This window comes from Oncorhynchus tshawytscha, linkage group LG08 (assembly GCF_018296145.1).
Source record: "Oncorhynchus tshawytscha isolate Ot180627B linkage group LG08, Otsh_v2.0, whole genome shotgun sequence".
In the NCBI taxonomy this organism is placed as follows: domain Eukaryota; kingdom Metazoa; phylum Chordata; class Actinopteri; order Salmoniformes; family Salmonidae; genus Oncorhynchus; species Oncorhynchus tshawytscha.
This window is the reverse complement of record NC_056436.1, coordinates 6,921,839-6,939,573: the sequence shown is the minus strand read 5'-3', so window position 1 is coordinate 6,939,573 and position 17,735 is coordinate 6,921,839. Positions and strand designations below refer to the sequence as shown.

Genomic DNA, 17,735 nt, shown 5'->3' with positions numbered 1-17,735 from the left:
AACATTTGACTAGTACTGTACTTGTTCTCAAATTCTACGCAATACAATCTACAAATGTAACAGTCCACTGACATTGTTTTTAAACCTGAAAAGCGTTTTCCGACCAATAACAACCACTGGTTAACAGGCCCAAGCCGTTTGGGAGACAGAGGTTTAGCTCATCAGAAAGGTGTACTACCCAACAGGATCAGAGTTAGCCCGCTAAATTGCCAAAACATTTTGAATTATTTTTATTTTTTTAAGAAATATGAGCTTTAAATGAGCATGATCTAAATGGACTAAACCAAAACAGGTTTAGCTTTCTTAAGACATGCTCCGGTACTTTGGCGACTAAGTTTTTTTTTGTACCTCCCACTGGATAAGTGAAAGTATAATTTATACTTGCAGAATAACTTTAACCTCAATTAGCTACAAAAATCCCTAGTTTGAAAGCAACTTTTCTTAAAGCTGTGCGGTGACATTTTCCCTACATTTCCCCCCACCACGAAGGGCCAGCCCCATAGCAATTAGAGTTCTAGCCAATGAGCCCCTCGTATTTGAGTGACCCCCTAGCTAGAGGCCTGCCCTGAGGTATATCCAATGAGGTTGCAGGGCGGGCCCAACAGCTCAGTGGACTTAGCGAGAAAGAGAGGGCAATGACGTGGTGCACATACTGTACATGACAATGTACTTTTGGCTCGTGGGCTCTACTTTTCAGAACTACTGGGCTATAAAGGGTTAGGGTGACAGTACTTTTGGCTCGTGGGCTCTACTTTTCAGAACTACTGGGCTATAAAGGGTTAGGGTGACAGCACTTTTGGCTCGTGGGCTCTACTTTTCAGAACTACTGGGCTATAAAGGGTTAGGGTGACAGTTCTGAAAAGCAGAGCCCACGAGCCAAAAGTACTGTCACCCTAACCCTTTTATAGCCCAGTAGTTCTGAAAGCAGAAACCCACGAGCCCACTGTCACCCCTAACCCTTTATAGCCCAGTAGTTCTGAAAGCAGAGCCCACGAGCCAAAAGTACTACTGGGCTATAAAGGGTTAGGGTGACAGTACTTTTGGCTCGTGGGCTCTGCTTTTCAGAACTACTGGGCTATAAAGGGTTAGGGTGACAGTACTTTTGGCTCGTGGGCTCTACTTTTCAGAACTACTGGGCTATAAAGTATACTAAAGTACTGGAGAATCTAATGAAATCAGAAAATCAACAGTTATCAACAACCTGTGTTGTGGGTTTACCCCCTCTAGGGCAGCTTCCTTTTATCTTTACCATGCAGTAGTCCAGACAGACAGATCGCCTAAAGAAGTATAGAGGGGAGATGTATGGACGTCTATCCCAAACGTTAGTAGTTGGCAAGACGACACAATGGTCACAGCGGCATGACGAGGACTACAGGAGTTGGCAAGACTGTACAAACCATGAAGATATTTCATAACCAGGCTTCCTAGACAAATGACCAGTAAACTCATTCTAGAACGGATTCTGTGTGTTCCAGTGCTTTGCTAGAACAGTCCATGTGTACCAACAACAATGGTCTCTCTCTCTCTTCTGTACAATGGACAAACATCTGTTTTCCCCAGCCATCCCTCCACCCACAAAAAAAAAGGTCACACACCAATTCAAAGGATCATACAATTTCTGTTTTTTGAAATGTATTTATTTACCAAAACTGAGCAGGAAGCAGACCAATATGAAGTGATAGATACATATAATAGATAGTGTGAACTTTGAACTGTTGAGAATCATTCTCTACCTGTGGCATTACTTGAAGGCTCTTTGAACACATCACAAATTACACTCTGGTTCATGTCTACTGAACTCTCCCGTAACTAACTCAATGTTGGGGAGTATTTCCACTACTTAAATTACAACTATCATGTCCCCCGCCAGTGAATTCCTTTCCAGTCTAAATTTGTGACCATTTTGAGATACAATAACATATATTTAATTCTGTGTGCACAGTATGACGCTCTGACGTCATGTAAACTAGTGGCAGCCACATACGAAGGAAGACAATGGCTGCACGAAACTGTAGATGCACTATATTGGCACACAGTACCCATAGATTCAATAACTAACAAACAAACATCCCCCGTATGATGAAATACAGATATCATCCCTGTGTTTTTAAAGTTATATATTTTGAAAATGTGATCGTTGATAAGCAAAACATTTTTTTTAGGACTATGTCAACAGTGAACTAATGAAACGGATACCAAAAGATTAGTCTTTGGGTGGAGTTTTCCTTTTAAAGTGCCAGGATAAGTAAGTACAAGCCCTAAACATGTGACAAATATACCAGACTGGAGATGAGACTGGAGAGCCTAAAATGGTAGACACTAACGATTTACCATGCGGATGAAAATGTGTATATTTTACGCAAAGATGCTTAACCAAAAGGGACCCTATTCCTTTTATTTTTTATCTTTATTTAACTAGGCAAGTCAGTTAAGAACAAATTCTTATTTTCAATGACGGCCTAGGAACAGTGGGTTAACTGCCTGTTCAGGGGCAGAATGACAGATCTGTACCTTGTCAGCTCGGGGGTTTGAACTTGCAACCTTCCAGTTACTAGTCCAACGCTCTAACCACTAGGCTACCTGCCACCTCATTTGGGACGTTTCTTAGATAAAAACACTAAACTCGATCAAACATCAATATACATGGACCACCAGTCAGTTACAAGGACAGAGGTCAGAGGTCAACTTCGATTAAACCTCTCTCCTCAAAAACGGCATAATCAGGTGAACTCCTATTCGTGAAAATCAACAGGATTGTCTTCAGACGACAGATGGCATCGTTTTTCTAAAAGGGGAACGCGTCGCCAAACTACCAAGTTGCAGACAGCCGTTCGGCACGCAATCTGACGCAAGACAATTAAATGTGCCGTAAACTATAAAATGACTCTACTGCCACCCTATGTTCTCCAAATGAAGGACAATGATAAGTGAAAATCCCCATTGTTGATAGGGCATCAACCCCAGTTCAAAGGGAGCTTGTGCCACTGCCTCTGGGTCATTACAATTGTCCACATTTGGATTTAAAATAGTGAACGCGTCGCTGGACTGTTCCAGCCAATACCATAGTAAAAGAGTGCCCTGCGGATGAGGATGCTTCCCACGCCGCCTCCTCTCTGTCCATCATGCTACTTAAGGAGGTACCCAGCAGTCCCTGCTGTGCTCTAGCCAATCAGGTCACCCAGTCAGTTCCTCATCCTGGTGGGTTTCTCGGGGGCCTCCGCCCCCTCTTCGCGGGCCTGGGGACCAGAGAACGCATGGTGGTACAGGTGCCCGTGATTGGCTGCAGCGTTATACAGCTTATACAGCGCCTGGAGAAATGAGAAGAGGGATCGTAACTGGCCAAGAAGAGAGGGCATTTAAATAAATCATTGTCTGAATGCTCAAGATCGTTGGTCCAAAATGTGTCTAGATACAGAAACAGTACTTCCTAGGCAACATTTAGCCTTCTACAGAACCTGCGAACAACAGGAGAGGAAGAGGGTGCATTTCAGACTAACCAATATTGGAATGCTCAAGATGGATATAGTTATTGATACATCCAGTAGGCCTACACCATAGAGATGGACTGATACATCCAGTAGGCCTATACCATAGAGATGGACTGATACATCCAGTAGGCCTATACCATAGAGATGGACTGATACATCCAGTAGGCCTATACCATAGAGATGGACTGATACATCCAGTAGGCCTACACCATAGAGATGGACTGATACATCCAGTAGGCCTACACCATAGAGATGGACTGATACATCCAGTAGGCCTACACCATAGAGATGGACTGATACATCCAGTAGGCCTACACCATAGAGATGGACTGATACATTCAGTGAGCCTATACCATAGAGTTGGAGAAGAAAGAGGACTTATCTTAGTATCTGTGCCATTATGGATAAACTAGTTCTATCCATCTGGAGTTCTCTTTTTATCTCTATGGCCTAACGCTGACTGATTGAGAACACAACTCCCCACTCACCTCATTTGTGCTTCCCTGGTGCAGAACATAGAAAAACAAAAACACAGGTCTTAGACAAATTAAATGTAATATAAAATATTTACATGTTTGAAATGTTGTCTTCAGCTCAAACTCTTAAAGACAACACGTTGCAATTATTTCCAGATTGTTCAACACAGTAAAATGTGTTATGTCGCCACCTAGTGGTTTAGATGCTCTCACACTTACTTATACACAACATCTCTAGTTAAAACTGTGAGGATCCTTCTGGTTTAGGAGTCCATAAACTTTGAATCACTTTATGGTACACACATCGATATGATAACGCACATTGTCATAGAGCGCATGTACCATGTCCATTTTAGGACATCCTCAGCCTCAAACCTTCCTTGAGTCATTCCTTTTCCTCCTTTGAGTCAATTCCTTCAAGAAGGAGTGAGATTTAACACAATGGATGTGGTGAGGTATGAGACTGAGGATATCCTAAAAATGGACACCATACCCCTGGCTATTCACTAAAATATTGAATAAAATACAAATTTAGAATTTGGGCATAGCCCAGGTGTGGGGACTTACCTGGTCCCAGAGTGCTCCAGCCACCTGGTCGATGACCTGACCCAGCTCTCGGTACTCCCCAGAGTAGCGTATGTAGGCCCAAGTACACAGGGTGATCAACGTCAGGCCCAGTATCATATTACACACGCTGGCGATGATGTCAACCCCCACGAAGCCAGTGATCCCCGCCGCCACGTACATGATGAAGATCACCACGAACAGCGTGGCCGGGGTGCGGGCGGCGTGGAAGATGTTCTTGGAGTCGTTGTGCTTGATGTACTGGTTGAACACCTCGTCCACCTGGAACAGAGTTGGTTATATGGGGATTTACCACTGTGTTACTCTAGAAATAAGGGGGGGGGGTCTGATGAAGGAATTTATATGTTTAAAGTAATGACTAAAGTATTCCACCCTGAAATCATAATTGTATGAAATGTGTTAGAGTCATAGTTTAATAATGTGTGTGACTAGGCCATTGTGTTACTATTTCGCAATATGAGCTGGGTATAGTTGAGACAGTCAAGGCCAACTGAACTGTCGACTTGTGATCTAGGTAGGGGAGTAACTGTTAGGAATGGCTAGGCTTGCAGAAGATAATGAGAAACTATGTGTTAGTATTGTGAAGAAAATACAGCCCACCTAAAGAAAGGTAGAGTTTCTACTGATGTGAGTGTGTGTGTGTGTGTGTGTGTGATAAAAAGGATTGTGTTCTCATTATGAAGTCAGAGTACTCTCTGATATAACGTATTGATCTATTGCAGACTGGGATGTTGTCTTAATTATTATATTAACCAGGGCCTTACAACCTCTGGGAATTTGTCAAAGCTATTGTGATTGTTGAGTTATCATCATCGGGATTGAAAATTCTCGTGACAGGGTCCATTCAATCTGTTCTGAAGATCCGCGCTACAGCAGAATTCTAATTTTAAAAAAAGGTCATTTCCGATTGACCCGTAGTCTTTATTTTATTTACATATTAGACCTTTTATTTCAACAGGAAGTCAACATTGAGACAGAGGGTCTCATTTCCAGGTGAGCCCTGTGAAACACAATACACATACAATATCTACACATTTAAAACTACACATGTTGAAATATACACACAAAAAAAAAAGAAGTTACATTTCTCAGCTACTAGGTTCTCAAACACTTTAACTACCTGTGCGGCACCAGAACATCCCATTTTAATGAGATCTGTAGATTGTTCCAGAAGTGGGCCCACTTCAAAACTGAAAGAATATTCAAATCATTCAATTAACAGATAAATCCCATTGACGGTATCTACACAATTCAGTGGAGACCTGAGGAACCTCGAGAGTTCAAACCAACCCTGTGAAAGTGTTTGGTAATTCGTGTATTTATACTTCAACAACGTAGTGGGGTTAAGTCGGAAGCTTGTGCTGTAGAGCTTTGTAAACAAAGAAGGCGTAATGAAGTGATCGACAGGACATTAATGAGAACCAGACAAACGTTCTCATACAGGAAGCAGTGAGGAGTATTAAAACTGTCCCTTGTGATGAAAAAAGATTGTGTTATGGTTGATGGCATCCATCAGTTTAAGACGAGTGACTGCTGCATTCCCATTAATGATGTCACCATCGTAAAGAACTGGCAAGGAAGGTTGACTTACAATCTACTTCCTGCTGTTTAGGGAAGGATCTATTTCTATAGAATAAGCCTACCGTAACTCTTAGCTTCTTAACGAACTTAAAACATACATTTATTGTTGATCCAGAAGCCCAGCCTGGTCAGCCGTAGGGCCAATAGCATACAAAACAGTGTCATCTGCATATTGATGACTGTTACAGGTGTTTGTACACAGACTCCGCCTTTAAAATTTCTAAATCGCACTGTAAGCACGGCTCTTCAGCGCTACAGATTGAATCGAGCCCTAAACCCAGACGAAAAAGATAACTCTAGAGAATCTCCATTTAAAAATGCTTTATAGTCCAAGATAAACTTAATCTGTTTCCAGCGAACTGCCCCGAATGTTTCCAGCGCCTATCCAAGGTCTACACCCATTTTCTAAATATTCCCCCTTTTGTTGGTTTACAGACCAAAATTGAAATGCATTAAAATATATTATTTTTGTCATTGATCTACACATCCTGCCCGACAACTTCCAAGTGAAAAACATATTCAGATTTATTTATATCAATAAAAAACAAACATAAATACCTTGGTTGGATAAGTGTCCACCCCCTTGTAATATTGTAATAGCAGTCCTAAATTAGCTTGGGTGTAACCAATCACCTTCACCAATCACCTTCACCAATCACCTTCACCAATCACCTTCACCAATCACCTTCACCAATCACCTTCACCAATCACCATCACCTTCACCAATCACCTTCACCAATCACTTTTACCAATCACCTTCACCAATCACCTTCACCAATCACTTTTACCAATTCACCAATCACCCTCACCTCACCAATCTTTTACCAATCACTTTTACCAAATCACCTTCACCAATCACTTTTACCAATCACCTTCACCAATCACCTTCACCAATCACCTTCACCAATCACCTTCACCAATCACCTTCACCAATCACCTTCACCAATCATCAATCACCTTCACCAATCACCTTCACCAATCACCTTCACCAATCACCCTCACCAATTCACCAATCACCCTCACCAATCACCCTCACCAATTCACCAATCACCCTCACCAATCACCCTCACCTTCACCAATCACCTCACCTTCACCAATCACCCTCACCTTCACCAATCACCCTCACCTTCACCAATCACCTTCACCAATCACTTTTACCAATCACCCTCACCTTCACCAATCACCCTCACCTTCACCAATCACCCTCACCTTCACCAATCACCCTCACCTTCACCAATCACCTTCACCAATCACCTTCACCAATCACCTTCACCAATCACCTTCACCAATCACCTTCACCAATCACCTTCACCAATCACCTTCACCAATCACCTTTACCAATCACCTTCACCAATCACTTTTACCAATCACCTTCACACACCAAGTGAATTACCATCCATCTGTATTACATTTGAGTGATTTACATGATTTCAGGATATATTCAGCAGTTCCTGTAGGTTCCCTTCTATTAGTGGGGAAGTTCTAATGGGAAACAGGGTTATAACATCTTGTTTGCTTGCTGACCGCCATAATACCAAAGAAGAAGAAGGTTCCCTCTGCTGGGTAGTGAATTGCAAAGCAAACACTTCAACCATGAGCACCAAGGAGCGTTCAAAAGAATTCCAGGACAAAGTTGTGTTGTGTTGCGTTGTGTTAAGGCCAGGCTTTTATTTCCACGACTGGTCACAGTGTGCACGTGACAACAATGTCTGCCAATTATAGTAGCGTGGCCAGAAGAAAGCCATTACTCAAGAAAGCCTACCTTGAATCCTGTTTGAAGGATGAAACTAAAATTTAAAAAACAACACTTTAGCTATATGGCAAAAAGTTTAGTGGTATGAAGAAACAAGAACTGAACCTTTTGGCCTAAATGCAAAGCGTCACGTTTGGTGCAAATCCAACATGGCACATCACTCAATGAACACCATCCCTACTGTGAAGCATGGTGGTGGCAACACCATGTTATGGAGAAGTTTCTGATCAGGATAGAACAGGAAATGAATGTAGCAATGTATAGAAAAGTCCTTGAGGAAAAGCTGCTGCCCTCTCTGCGAGAAAGTTGAGACGGGGCCGGAAGTTCACCTTTCAGCATGACAACGAAGCACACGGTCAAAGCTACAGTGGAGTGGCTAAGGAATAAATTACTTAGATATTGCGTGACTTGAAGATTGCTGTCCATCAACGCTCTGCCAGGAACTTGAACGAGCTTGAACAGTTTTGTTAAAAAACAAATGGTCAAAGGTGAGGAAAGTAGGTAGAGAGCTATCCCAACAACCCAAACGGAAGACAGGGATTCAGATTCCACCTGTGACAGACCACCAAAGTGGGAATTTCCTATTGGGTTAATGGTTATAAGAAAGATGTTGGTTTCCCGAGAGAGAGACAGGGGGTTCAGATCCCACCTGTGCTTCCTGTGACATACCTCTCCCTCCAGCTGTAGCAGGTACCGTCGGCTGAACTCCTCCCCTCCCATCTTCTTGACCCCCCGAAACACCTGGAGGGCTTCCTCTCTGATGTCACTGTGTCTGGCCTGGAGCTCTGCTGGGGCCAGGAAGGGCCGGTCCCCACCACACACCTGGGGAGAGAGGAGGAGAAATGGAGGGGAGAGAGGAGGAGGAGGAATGGAGGGGAGAGAGGAGGAGGAGGAGAAAGAGGAAGAGGAGGATGAATGGGAGAGAGGAGGAGGAATGGATGGGAGAGAGGAGGAGGAAGGGGGGAAATTGAGAATTCACTCTTCAGGAGAATGACTATTGGTCGGGGGAGGGGTGGACAACAGTAGGTCTCAGGACAACAGCAGGTCTCAGGACAACAGCAGGTCTCAGGACAACAGCAGGTCTCAGGACAACAGCAGGTCTCAGGACAACAGCAGGTCTCAGGACAACAGCAGGTCTCAGGACAACAGCAGGTCTCAGGACAACAGCAGGTCTCAGCAGCATTATAATCGGAGATAAGCCCAGATAAGTCCTGCCTTGTCACCTGCTCCATCTTCTTGTTGTACAGGTCCCTGGCTGCGGCCACTGCTGCCAGGTTGTTGGCCTCTGCTGTGGCCTGAGGAACACCACACGGTTATATTCATCAGGTAATAACGCATTATAATGATGGAAGGAAGATACAACACAAGACATTGGTACCTGCAGCATGGATTTCGGGTGTGGCAGCTCCTCCCCCTGGTAGATTTTGATGTATGCCTGGGTGGTGGTGGTGGGAGGGGGGAAATCGTCATCAACAAACACCTACATTACTTAACAACAATTTCAATATCATTATTTTCACTGGTTGGTTGAAGCATTCACTCCATTGTGAATATTGGTTGATGCACATTGTTTAACCGTACCAAATTTGAGTAGCCTGGTCCCAGATCTGTTTGTGCTGTCTTGTTAACTTCTGACAACAACCAGAGGACTTACAAACAGATCTGGGACCAGGCTAAAAATCGAAGACCCCCCAGGACCTTGAAGTACTCCAGCAGGCCTCTGCAGGTGATGTTGCTGCCGTTGATCTCCTTGACATCCAGGTTCTTGGGACTCAGCAGCCACGGGACCAGGATCTGCAGGTTGTTGATGAACTCACGGTCGATCTCTGCACACGGGTTAGGGAGAAGTGAGATTAGGAAAAGGGGTAGGGTAGGTACGTAACCATGTTGCCTGCCTCGAGCTGGGCTTGAACCAGCGACCCTTTGCATTAACCAAGTAGGAGGACTAAACAAAAACACACTTCCTGTCATGTGACAATTTCAGTCATGTTCCTGTAAAATGAAATCGCATCAAATGAACTTTAATTATTATTTACCTTTGTTTAACTAGGCAAGTTAGAGAAGAACAAATTCATATTTACAATGACGGCCTAGCCGGGGAACAGTGGGTTAATAGCCTTGTTCAGGGGCAGAACGACAGATTTTTACCTTGTCAGCTCAGGGATTCGATCCAACAACCTTTCGGTTAGTGGCACAACGCTTTAAGCACTAGGCTACCTGCCGCCTCAAACTATAGTGTGCTGTGTGCATTAAATTCATCAATGGGATTAGTCTGTTGTCGTCACGACTCCTACCGAAGGTGGCTCCCCTTCCCGTTCGGGTGGCGCTCGGCGGTCGTCGTCGTCATCGGCCTACTAGCTGCCACTGATCTTTTCCTACCCCTCCTTGTCTGTTTATTAGTTACACCTGTTGTTAATTAGGTTTATTAGTTGGGTTTTATTAGCCAGCCGGCCCGCCTGCTGGGTGTGCGGGATCGTTTTATGTGTACACGCATGTATGTCACGGTTGTTTTTAATCCCCTGTGTTTTGGGGTTGTTTTTAATCCCCTGTGTTTTGGGGTTGTTTTTAATCCCCTGTGTTTTGGGGTTGTTTTTAATCCCCTGTGTTTTGGGGTTTTGTTTTTAATCCCCTGTGTTTTGGAGTTGTTTTTAATCCCCTGTGTTTTGGAGTTGTTTTTAATCCCCTGTGTTTTGGGGTATTTGTTTTGAGTGACGTCTGTTTTCACCTGGTCGGTGTATAAAGAAGTAGCGCTACTCTGAACTCTCTGTCTCCTGCGTCTGACTCCTTCCTCCACTACACCCCGGGCATTACAGTTGTGTTTTAATTCATCAATGGGATTAGTCTGTTGTGTTTTAATTCATCAATGGGATTAGTCTGTTGTGTTTAAATGCATCAATGGGATTAGTCTGTTGTGTTTAAATGCATCAATGGGATTAGTCTGTTGTGTTTAAATTCATCAATGGGATTAGTCTGTTGTGTTTAAATGCATCAATGGGATTAGTCTGTTGTGTTTAAATGCATCAATGGGATTAGTCTGTTGTGTTTAAATTCATCAATGGGATTAGTCTGTTGTTTTGTCATCACAAAGTGTGTTGTGTTTGTTTGAAGACCACCAAGATGACAACATATGTATTGTACCTTTGAGTCTGCCGTCGAAGTTGGGGTTGGTGGCCACTTTGAGTCCGGGGTGGGGCATCAGGAAGCAGGAGATGTTGGTGAAGCAGGAGTGGATGTGTTTACGGACGTTCTGCAGCTCCTCATGTTGGTTCTCTGAGATCTACAACACAGAACCACAGACACAAACAGTCAACCACAGACACACAACCACATAACCACAAACACAAGCTCAGTTGGTAATAGGGTACTGCTACCACATCCAAGGTCATGGGTTCAATTCCTGCAGAGGATTAGAGGGATCTGTATGTTTGTTTGGATTAAAGTGTCTTCTTATATTACTATTATCATTATCATTTAAATCATTATAATCATTGTTATTATAATCGTTATTAATTTTATCATCATTATTATAATAATCATCTTTATTTCTATTATGATCATCATCATTATTATCATCATTATTATCATTATTAGCATCATTATCATTATTATTGTCATCATTACCATTATTGTCATCATTATTATTATTGTCATCATTACCATTATCATTACCAGTATTATCATCATTACCATTATCATTATTGCCATTATCGGTATTATCAGTATCATTATCAGTATCAGTATTATCATCATTACCATTATTACCATAATAGGTATCATCATTACCATTATCAACATTATCATTATCGGTATTATCAGTATCATTATTATCAGTATCATTATTATCATTACCATTATCACCATCGGTATTATCAGTATCATTATTATCGGTATCGGTATTATCATCATTACCATTATCACCACTATCATTATCGGTATAGGTATTATCATCATTACCATTAGCACCATTATCATTATCGGTATTATCAGTATCATTATTATCAGTATCGGTATTATCATCGTTTACATTATCACCATTATCATTATCGGTATTATCATGACCAGTATCACCATTATCATTATCGGTATTATCATCATTACCATTATCACCATCGGTATTATCAGTATCATTATTATCAGTATCGGTATTATCATCATTACCATTATCACCATCGGTATTATCAGTATCATTATTATCGGTATCAGTATTATCATCATTACCATTGTCATTATTACCATAATCGGTATTATCAGTATCATTATTATCAGTATCGGTATTATCATCATTACCATTATCACCATTATCATTATTATAACTGACATGATCATGTCGCATAAATAGCAGCCTTTTAGTTTCTGGTAATGACACGGTGTAAACATAACTCTTGTTGTTGTTATCTTTATGTGAACCACTATAATCATTGTTCATCAGTGACCTCTGACCTTGAGTCTTTTCTCCAGGAACTTCATGCCTCCTTCCTGCCCGTAGCCGAACTCGTAGGGAAAACTCCAGTCCCGGACCAGGAATATCATGGACTGGAACAGTACAGACATGGCTTCACTAAGTTACGGCGCAGTGGCAAAGCATTAGCAAGGAAAGTCTCTGACAGCAAGAAGCTACCAAAGTAAATAGGACCTAAATCATTCCTGCTCTGGTGAATCAGCCTTGTTAAACCAGCCTGAGGTAAACCGGCCTTCTGGTAAACTGAATCATCTTGTTAAACCAGCCTGAGGTAAACTGAATCATCTTGGTAAACCAGTCTGAGGTAAACCGGCCTTCTGGTAACTGAATCCTCTTGTTAAACCAGCCTTCTGGTAAACTGAATCATCTTGGTAAACCAGTCTTCTGGTAAACTGAATCATCTTGTTAAACCAGCCTTCTGGTAAACTGAATCGGCCTCGGTAAACCACCCTGATCTCGCGAGCTCACATTCTGTTTCACGAACGTCAGCGCAGTGGTCAGTCTGGATGCACAAGCCTCTAAAACTGAATAACAGTGGTCAGTCTGGAAGCACAAGCCTCTAAAACTGAATAACAGGAAGGAGAGAACGTCCTACCTGGAATGGTTTAAGGAACGTTTCCTCCATAGCAAGTCTGCCATACTCAGTGAAGAGCTACAAAACAACAAAGACAGAGGAGAAGAAAGAGAACAACAACAAAATCAACATTGATCACAATCAGGAGTTTTAAAAGTGTGAAGAAAAACAGCACATTTTTAGAGTCGTCATCTATCTGAATGTCTCCACAGGGAAAGACCTCAGTGATATTGTAGGTGATGTAATCTCTACTGTACCTGCAAGTGTTGAAGATCATCCTCCTGGACATTCTGGGAGATGTTGTACACCTGCGAAACGAGATTCAACTTTTCTACTCCAACATGTTTTCGGCACAGAAGATCTACCGTTGTCGAGGTCTCTAAACAATGTCATTATTCATGTTCAAAGACAGTGGGGTCGTTAGGGGCCAAAGCCACTGTATCTGTTAAGACAGTGGGGTCGTTAGGGGCCAAAGCCACTGTATCTGTTAAGACAGTGGGGTCGTTAGGGGGGGCCAAAGCCACTGTATCTGTTAAGACAGTGGGGTCGTTAGGGGCCAAAGCCACTGTATCTGTTAAGACAGTGGGGTCGTTAGGGGCCAAAGCCACTGTATCTGTTAAGACAGTGGGGTCGTTAGGGGCCAAAGCCACTGTATCTGTTAAGACAGTGGGGTCGTTAGGGGCCAAAGCCACTGTATCTGTTAAGACAGTTAAGACAGGGGTCGTTAGGGGCCAAAGCCACTGTATCTGTTAAGACAGTGGGGTCGTTAGGGGCCAAAGCCACTGTATCTGTTAAGACAGTGGGGTCGTTAGGGGCCAAAGCCACTGTATCTGTTAAGACAGTGGGGTCGTTAGGGGCCAAAGCCACTGTATCTGTTAAGACAGTGGGGTCGTTAGGGGCCAAGCCACTGTATCTGTTAAGACACTGCCACTGTATCTGTTCTGTTAAGACAGTATCTGTTAAGACAGGTCGTTAGGGGCCAAAGCCACTGTATCTGTTAAGACAGTGGGGTCGTTAGGGGCCAAAGCCACTGTATCTGTTAAGACAGTGGGGTCGTTAGGGGCCAAAGCCACTGTATCTGTTAAGACAGTGGGGTCGTTAGGGGCCAAAGCCACTGTATCTGTTAAGACAGTGGGGTCGTTAGGGGCCAAAGCCACTGTATCTGTTAAGACAGTGGGGTCGTTAGGGGCCAAAGCCACTGTTTTGTACCTGCATGGAGCTGATCATAGTGCTTAGTGCAAACACAGTAGCTGAATCCCTCAACGTTGACTGGCTGTCGAACGTTCCCTGGGTGTCCATCAGTAGAACAGCCACCTGAAGGACGAGACGGGAGAACAGAACTCTTCATCCGTGTTAATGATATTACAGTTTAACTGGAGAGACAAAACTGAAGATTAACAAGTTAATTTCCTGCCATTCTACACATTTTGCCATGGGGTGGAGAGAAATATTTGCATAATTACTACAGGTTTAGATAGCTGGCCGCTAGATTAATTTACCAATCAAAAACATGTTGATGATACGAGCTAATTAAGTAACTGACATAACAAGAGAAAACCTGCTGATGCACAACCACATTTAGAAATTACACCTGGTGTTTTCTACTATTATAACTCACAACAGTAAGTTCAGACCCCGACTGAGTTCTGCTGAGTGGGCTCATCCCCGATTAAGATGGACCAACAAACATCTGTAAATATCACAGATTGGGTCTCTAACTGTAGTCGTTATACAGAATCTACCCATGGGGCTCTGAGTCAAAAGTAGTGCACTATGTAGGGAATAGTGTCTAAAGTAGTGCACTATGTAGGGAATAGTGTCTAAAGTAGTGCACTATGTAGGGAATAGTGTCTAAAGTAGTGCACTATGTAGGGAATAGTGTCTAAAGTAGTGCACTATGTAGGGAATAGTGTCTAAAGTAGTGCACTATGTAGGGAATAGTGTCTAAAGTAGTGCACTATGTAGGGAATAGTGTCTAAAGTAGTGCACTATGTAGGGAATAGTGTCTAAAGTAGTGCACTATGTAGGGAATAGTGTCTAAAGTAGTGCACTATGTAGGGATTAGGGTCTAAAGTAGTGCACTATGTAGGGGTTAGGGTCTAAAGTAGTGCACTATGTAGGGGTTAGGGTCTAAAGTAGTGCACTATGTAGGGATTAGGGTCTAAAGTAGTGCACTATGTAGGGATTAGGGTCTAAAGTAGTGCACTATGTAGGGAATAGGGTCTAAAGTAGTGCACTATATAGGGAATAGGGTCTAAAGTAGTGCACTATATAGGGAATAGGGTCTAAAGTAGTGCACTATATAGGGAATAGGGTCTACAGTAGTGCACTATATAGGGAATAGGGTCTACAGTAGTGCACTATATAGGGAATAGGGTCTACAGTAGTGCACTATATAGGGAATAGGGTCTAAAGTAGTGCACTATATAGGGAATAGGTTCTAAAGTAGTGCACTATATAGGGACTAAAGTAGTGCACTATATAGGGAATAGGGTCTAAAGTAGTGCACTATGTATGGAATAGGGTCTAACGTAGTGCACTATGTAGGGGATAGGGTCTAAAGTAGTGCACTATGTAGGAAATAGGGGCCCATTTGGGACGCACACCCTTGAATACAGGTCAAAGGTGAGGATCTGATACCTTGCGTCCATCTGGCTTGTCCACCAGGAACACTTCGCTCCAGATCTGAATGCCGGTGGTCTCCCTCTCAGATCCACCCCTCCAGGAGAACCCTATCAGAGGCGCCTCTGCCTCCCCCAACCACTCTTCAGACGCCTGGGGACCATTAGATTAGATACAGACTAATTCAGGAGAGAAATACAACACAGATCAAAGCTTCTTGGACCAATCCTGCTGCTACCATATTAGTCACAAACTTTACAACAGTAAGACGCATCATAACCTTAATCACATTATGTCAATGCAGCAACAGTGTCGCACCGTTTAATTACAGACCGTCTCTTACATGCTGAGGGATGGGTCACAGCCGGGTCAAGAGATAAGAACACAAGACAATCCCGAAAGCCAGGTGTGACAGGCGTCATTTAACAGTGTTGCTTCCGTCCTCACCAGCTCACGCAGAGACTGGATCTCTGGACCTCTGTCTCACAAACACAAGTGACCTTCCTAATATCTTAGCCAACTTCGCCACTAAAAAGATAGCATTTCGGAAGCACGGATGGAGACATTTCAAGCTGAGTAGTGAGGTTACCAATCCCCATCATTTACACAAGCATGACCTTTGAACTCACCTGGCTGTACATGTAACGCAGCATGAAGTCCATGAGGAAGGACTTGCCCTTGCGGAACGCCCCGGCCACAGATATGGCCACCACTTCCCTGTTGTGGACCTCTTCGGCCAATAGGATCCGACTCAGCGCCACCTCGTCCAACTCAAAGGTGTGGTCGTCCTTGACAACAAGCACCTGGATGGGCCGCGCCCTTCCATCAGGCTCCTCCTCCTCTGAGCTCCAGTCGTAGGTGGCTTTGTCTGTGAAGGACCCTGTCACATGACAAGTGAGGTACAAATTAAAAAATGTTGCACATCCCATAATTCTCTCAAGTACGTCTGAAATGACTCCCTATTTTCCTATGTAGTACATAGTATAGTGTACTTTTGACCAGAGATCTAAGAGCCCTATATAGTGCACTACCCTATGGGTCCTGTTCAAAAGTAGTGCACTAAATAGGGAATAGGGTGTCATTTGGGACACTGACTCACACTATAATACTCTCCAATGATTTATATTGGGGAACCAATGTTTCAGCACCCAGTACCTTCCTCAGGGTTAAAGGGAAAATGGAGACAGACTTAACGGCCAATATCCAGAGGGAGAAGGAATCAACTGCAGAAAGATGATGTCATCAAAGCGCACCATTTTTGTTTGTTTGTTGTGAATTGAATTAAAATCTGGATGTGTCAATAACTTTTTCGTAATGACAAGTAGTGTTAAAGGCTTGTTAATACCATAACGGCAATCTCCCCCGCCGGTGGTTAACAGATCGGTATCATCTGCAATCCCCCCGCCGGTGGTTAACAGATCGGTATCATCTGCTATCTCCCCCCCGGTGAGAGAGAGAGAGAAACAGAGAGAAACAGAGAGAGAGAGAAACAGAGAGAAACAGAGAGAGAGAAACAGAGAGAGAAACAGAGAGAGAGAGACAGAGAGAGAGACACAGAGAGAGAGACACAGAGAGAGAGAGAGAGAGAGAAACACAGAGAGAGAGACACAGAGAGAGAGAAACAGAGAGAGAGAGAGAAACAGAAACAGAGAGAGAGAGACAGAGAGACAGAGAGAAACAGAGAGAGAGACAGAAACAGAGAGAGAGAGAGACAGAGAGAGAGAGACAGAAACAGAGAGAGAGACAGAAACAGAGAGAGAGACAGAAACAGAGAGAGAGAGACAGAAACAGAGAGAGAGACAGAAACAGAGAGAGAGACAGAAACAGAGAGAGAGAGAGACAGAAACAGAGAGAGAGAGAGACAGAGACAGAAACAGAGAGAGAGAGAGAGAGACAGAAACAGAGAGAGACAGAAACAGAGAGAGAGAGACAGAAACAGAGAGAGACAGAAACAGACAGACAGAGACAGAGACAGAGAGAGACAGAAACAGAGAGAGAGAGAGACAGACAGAAACAGAGAGAGACAGAAACAGAGAGAGAGAGAGAGAGAGAGAGACAGAAACAGAAACAGAGAGAGAGACAGAAACAGAGAGAGAGAGAGAGAGACAGAAACAGAGAGAGAGAGAGAGAGAGAGAGAGAGAGAGAGAGACAGAAACAGAAAGAGAGACAGAAACAGAGAGAGAGAGACAGAGAGAG

At 43.2% G+C, this 17,735-nt stretch overlaps 1 protein-coding gene across 2 annotated transcripts in view; it reads right to left on the bottom strand.

Moving 5' to 3' along the window:
- Window positions 1-1,610: 1,610 nt before the first annotated feature.
- The window catches only part of LOC112247870 (atlastin-1), a 20,891-nt gene continuing 4,766 nt past the window's right edge, over window positions 1,611-17,735 (bottom strand). The window contains exons 2-15 of one of the 2 annotated variants that reach the window (XM_024416678.2): window positions 16,168-16,418; window positions 15,557-15,691; window positions 14,126-14,230; window positions 13,174-13,224; window positions 12,938-12,994; window positions 12,324-12,416; window positions 11,022-11,160; window positions 9,582-9,709; window positions 9,262-9,318; window positions 9,107-9,178; window positions 8,553-8,705; window positions 4,532-4,810; window positions 3,977-3,991; window positions 1,611-3,308 (exon numbers count right to left, since the gene is read on the bottom strand). In XM_024416678.2, the coding sequence (XP_024272446.1) occupies window positions 3,183-3,308; window positions 3,977-3,991; window positions 4,532-4,810; window positions 8,553-8,705; window positions 9,107-9,178; window positions 9,262-9,318; window positions 9,582-9,709; window positions 11,022-11,160; window positions 12,324-12,416; window positions 12,938-12,994; window positions 13,174-13,224; window positions 14,126-14,230; window positions 15,557-15,691; window positions 16,168-16,418 (1,661 nt within the window). In that variant the 3' untranslated portion in view covers window positions 1,611-3,182. The remainder of the gene's footprint in view (window positions 3,309-3,976; window positions 3,992-4,531; window positions 4,811-8,552; window positions 8,706-9,106; window positions 9,179-9,261; window positions 9,319-9,581; window positions 9,710-11,021; window positions 11,161-12,323; window positions 12,417-12,937; window positions 12,995-13,173; window positions 13,225-14,125; window positions 14,231-15,556; window positions 15,692-16,167; window positions 16,419-17,735) is intronic. The other variant, XM_024416680.2, reaches the window with a different exon arrangement.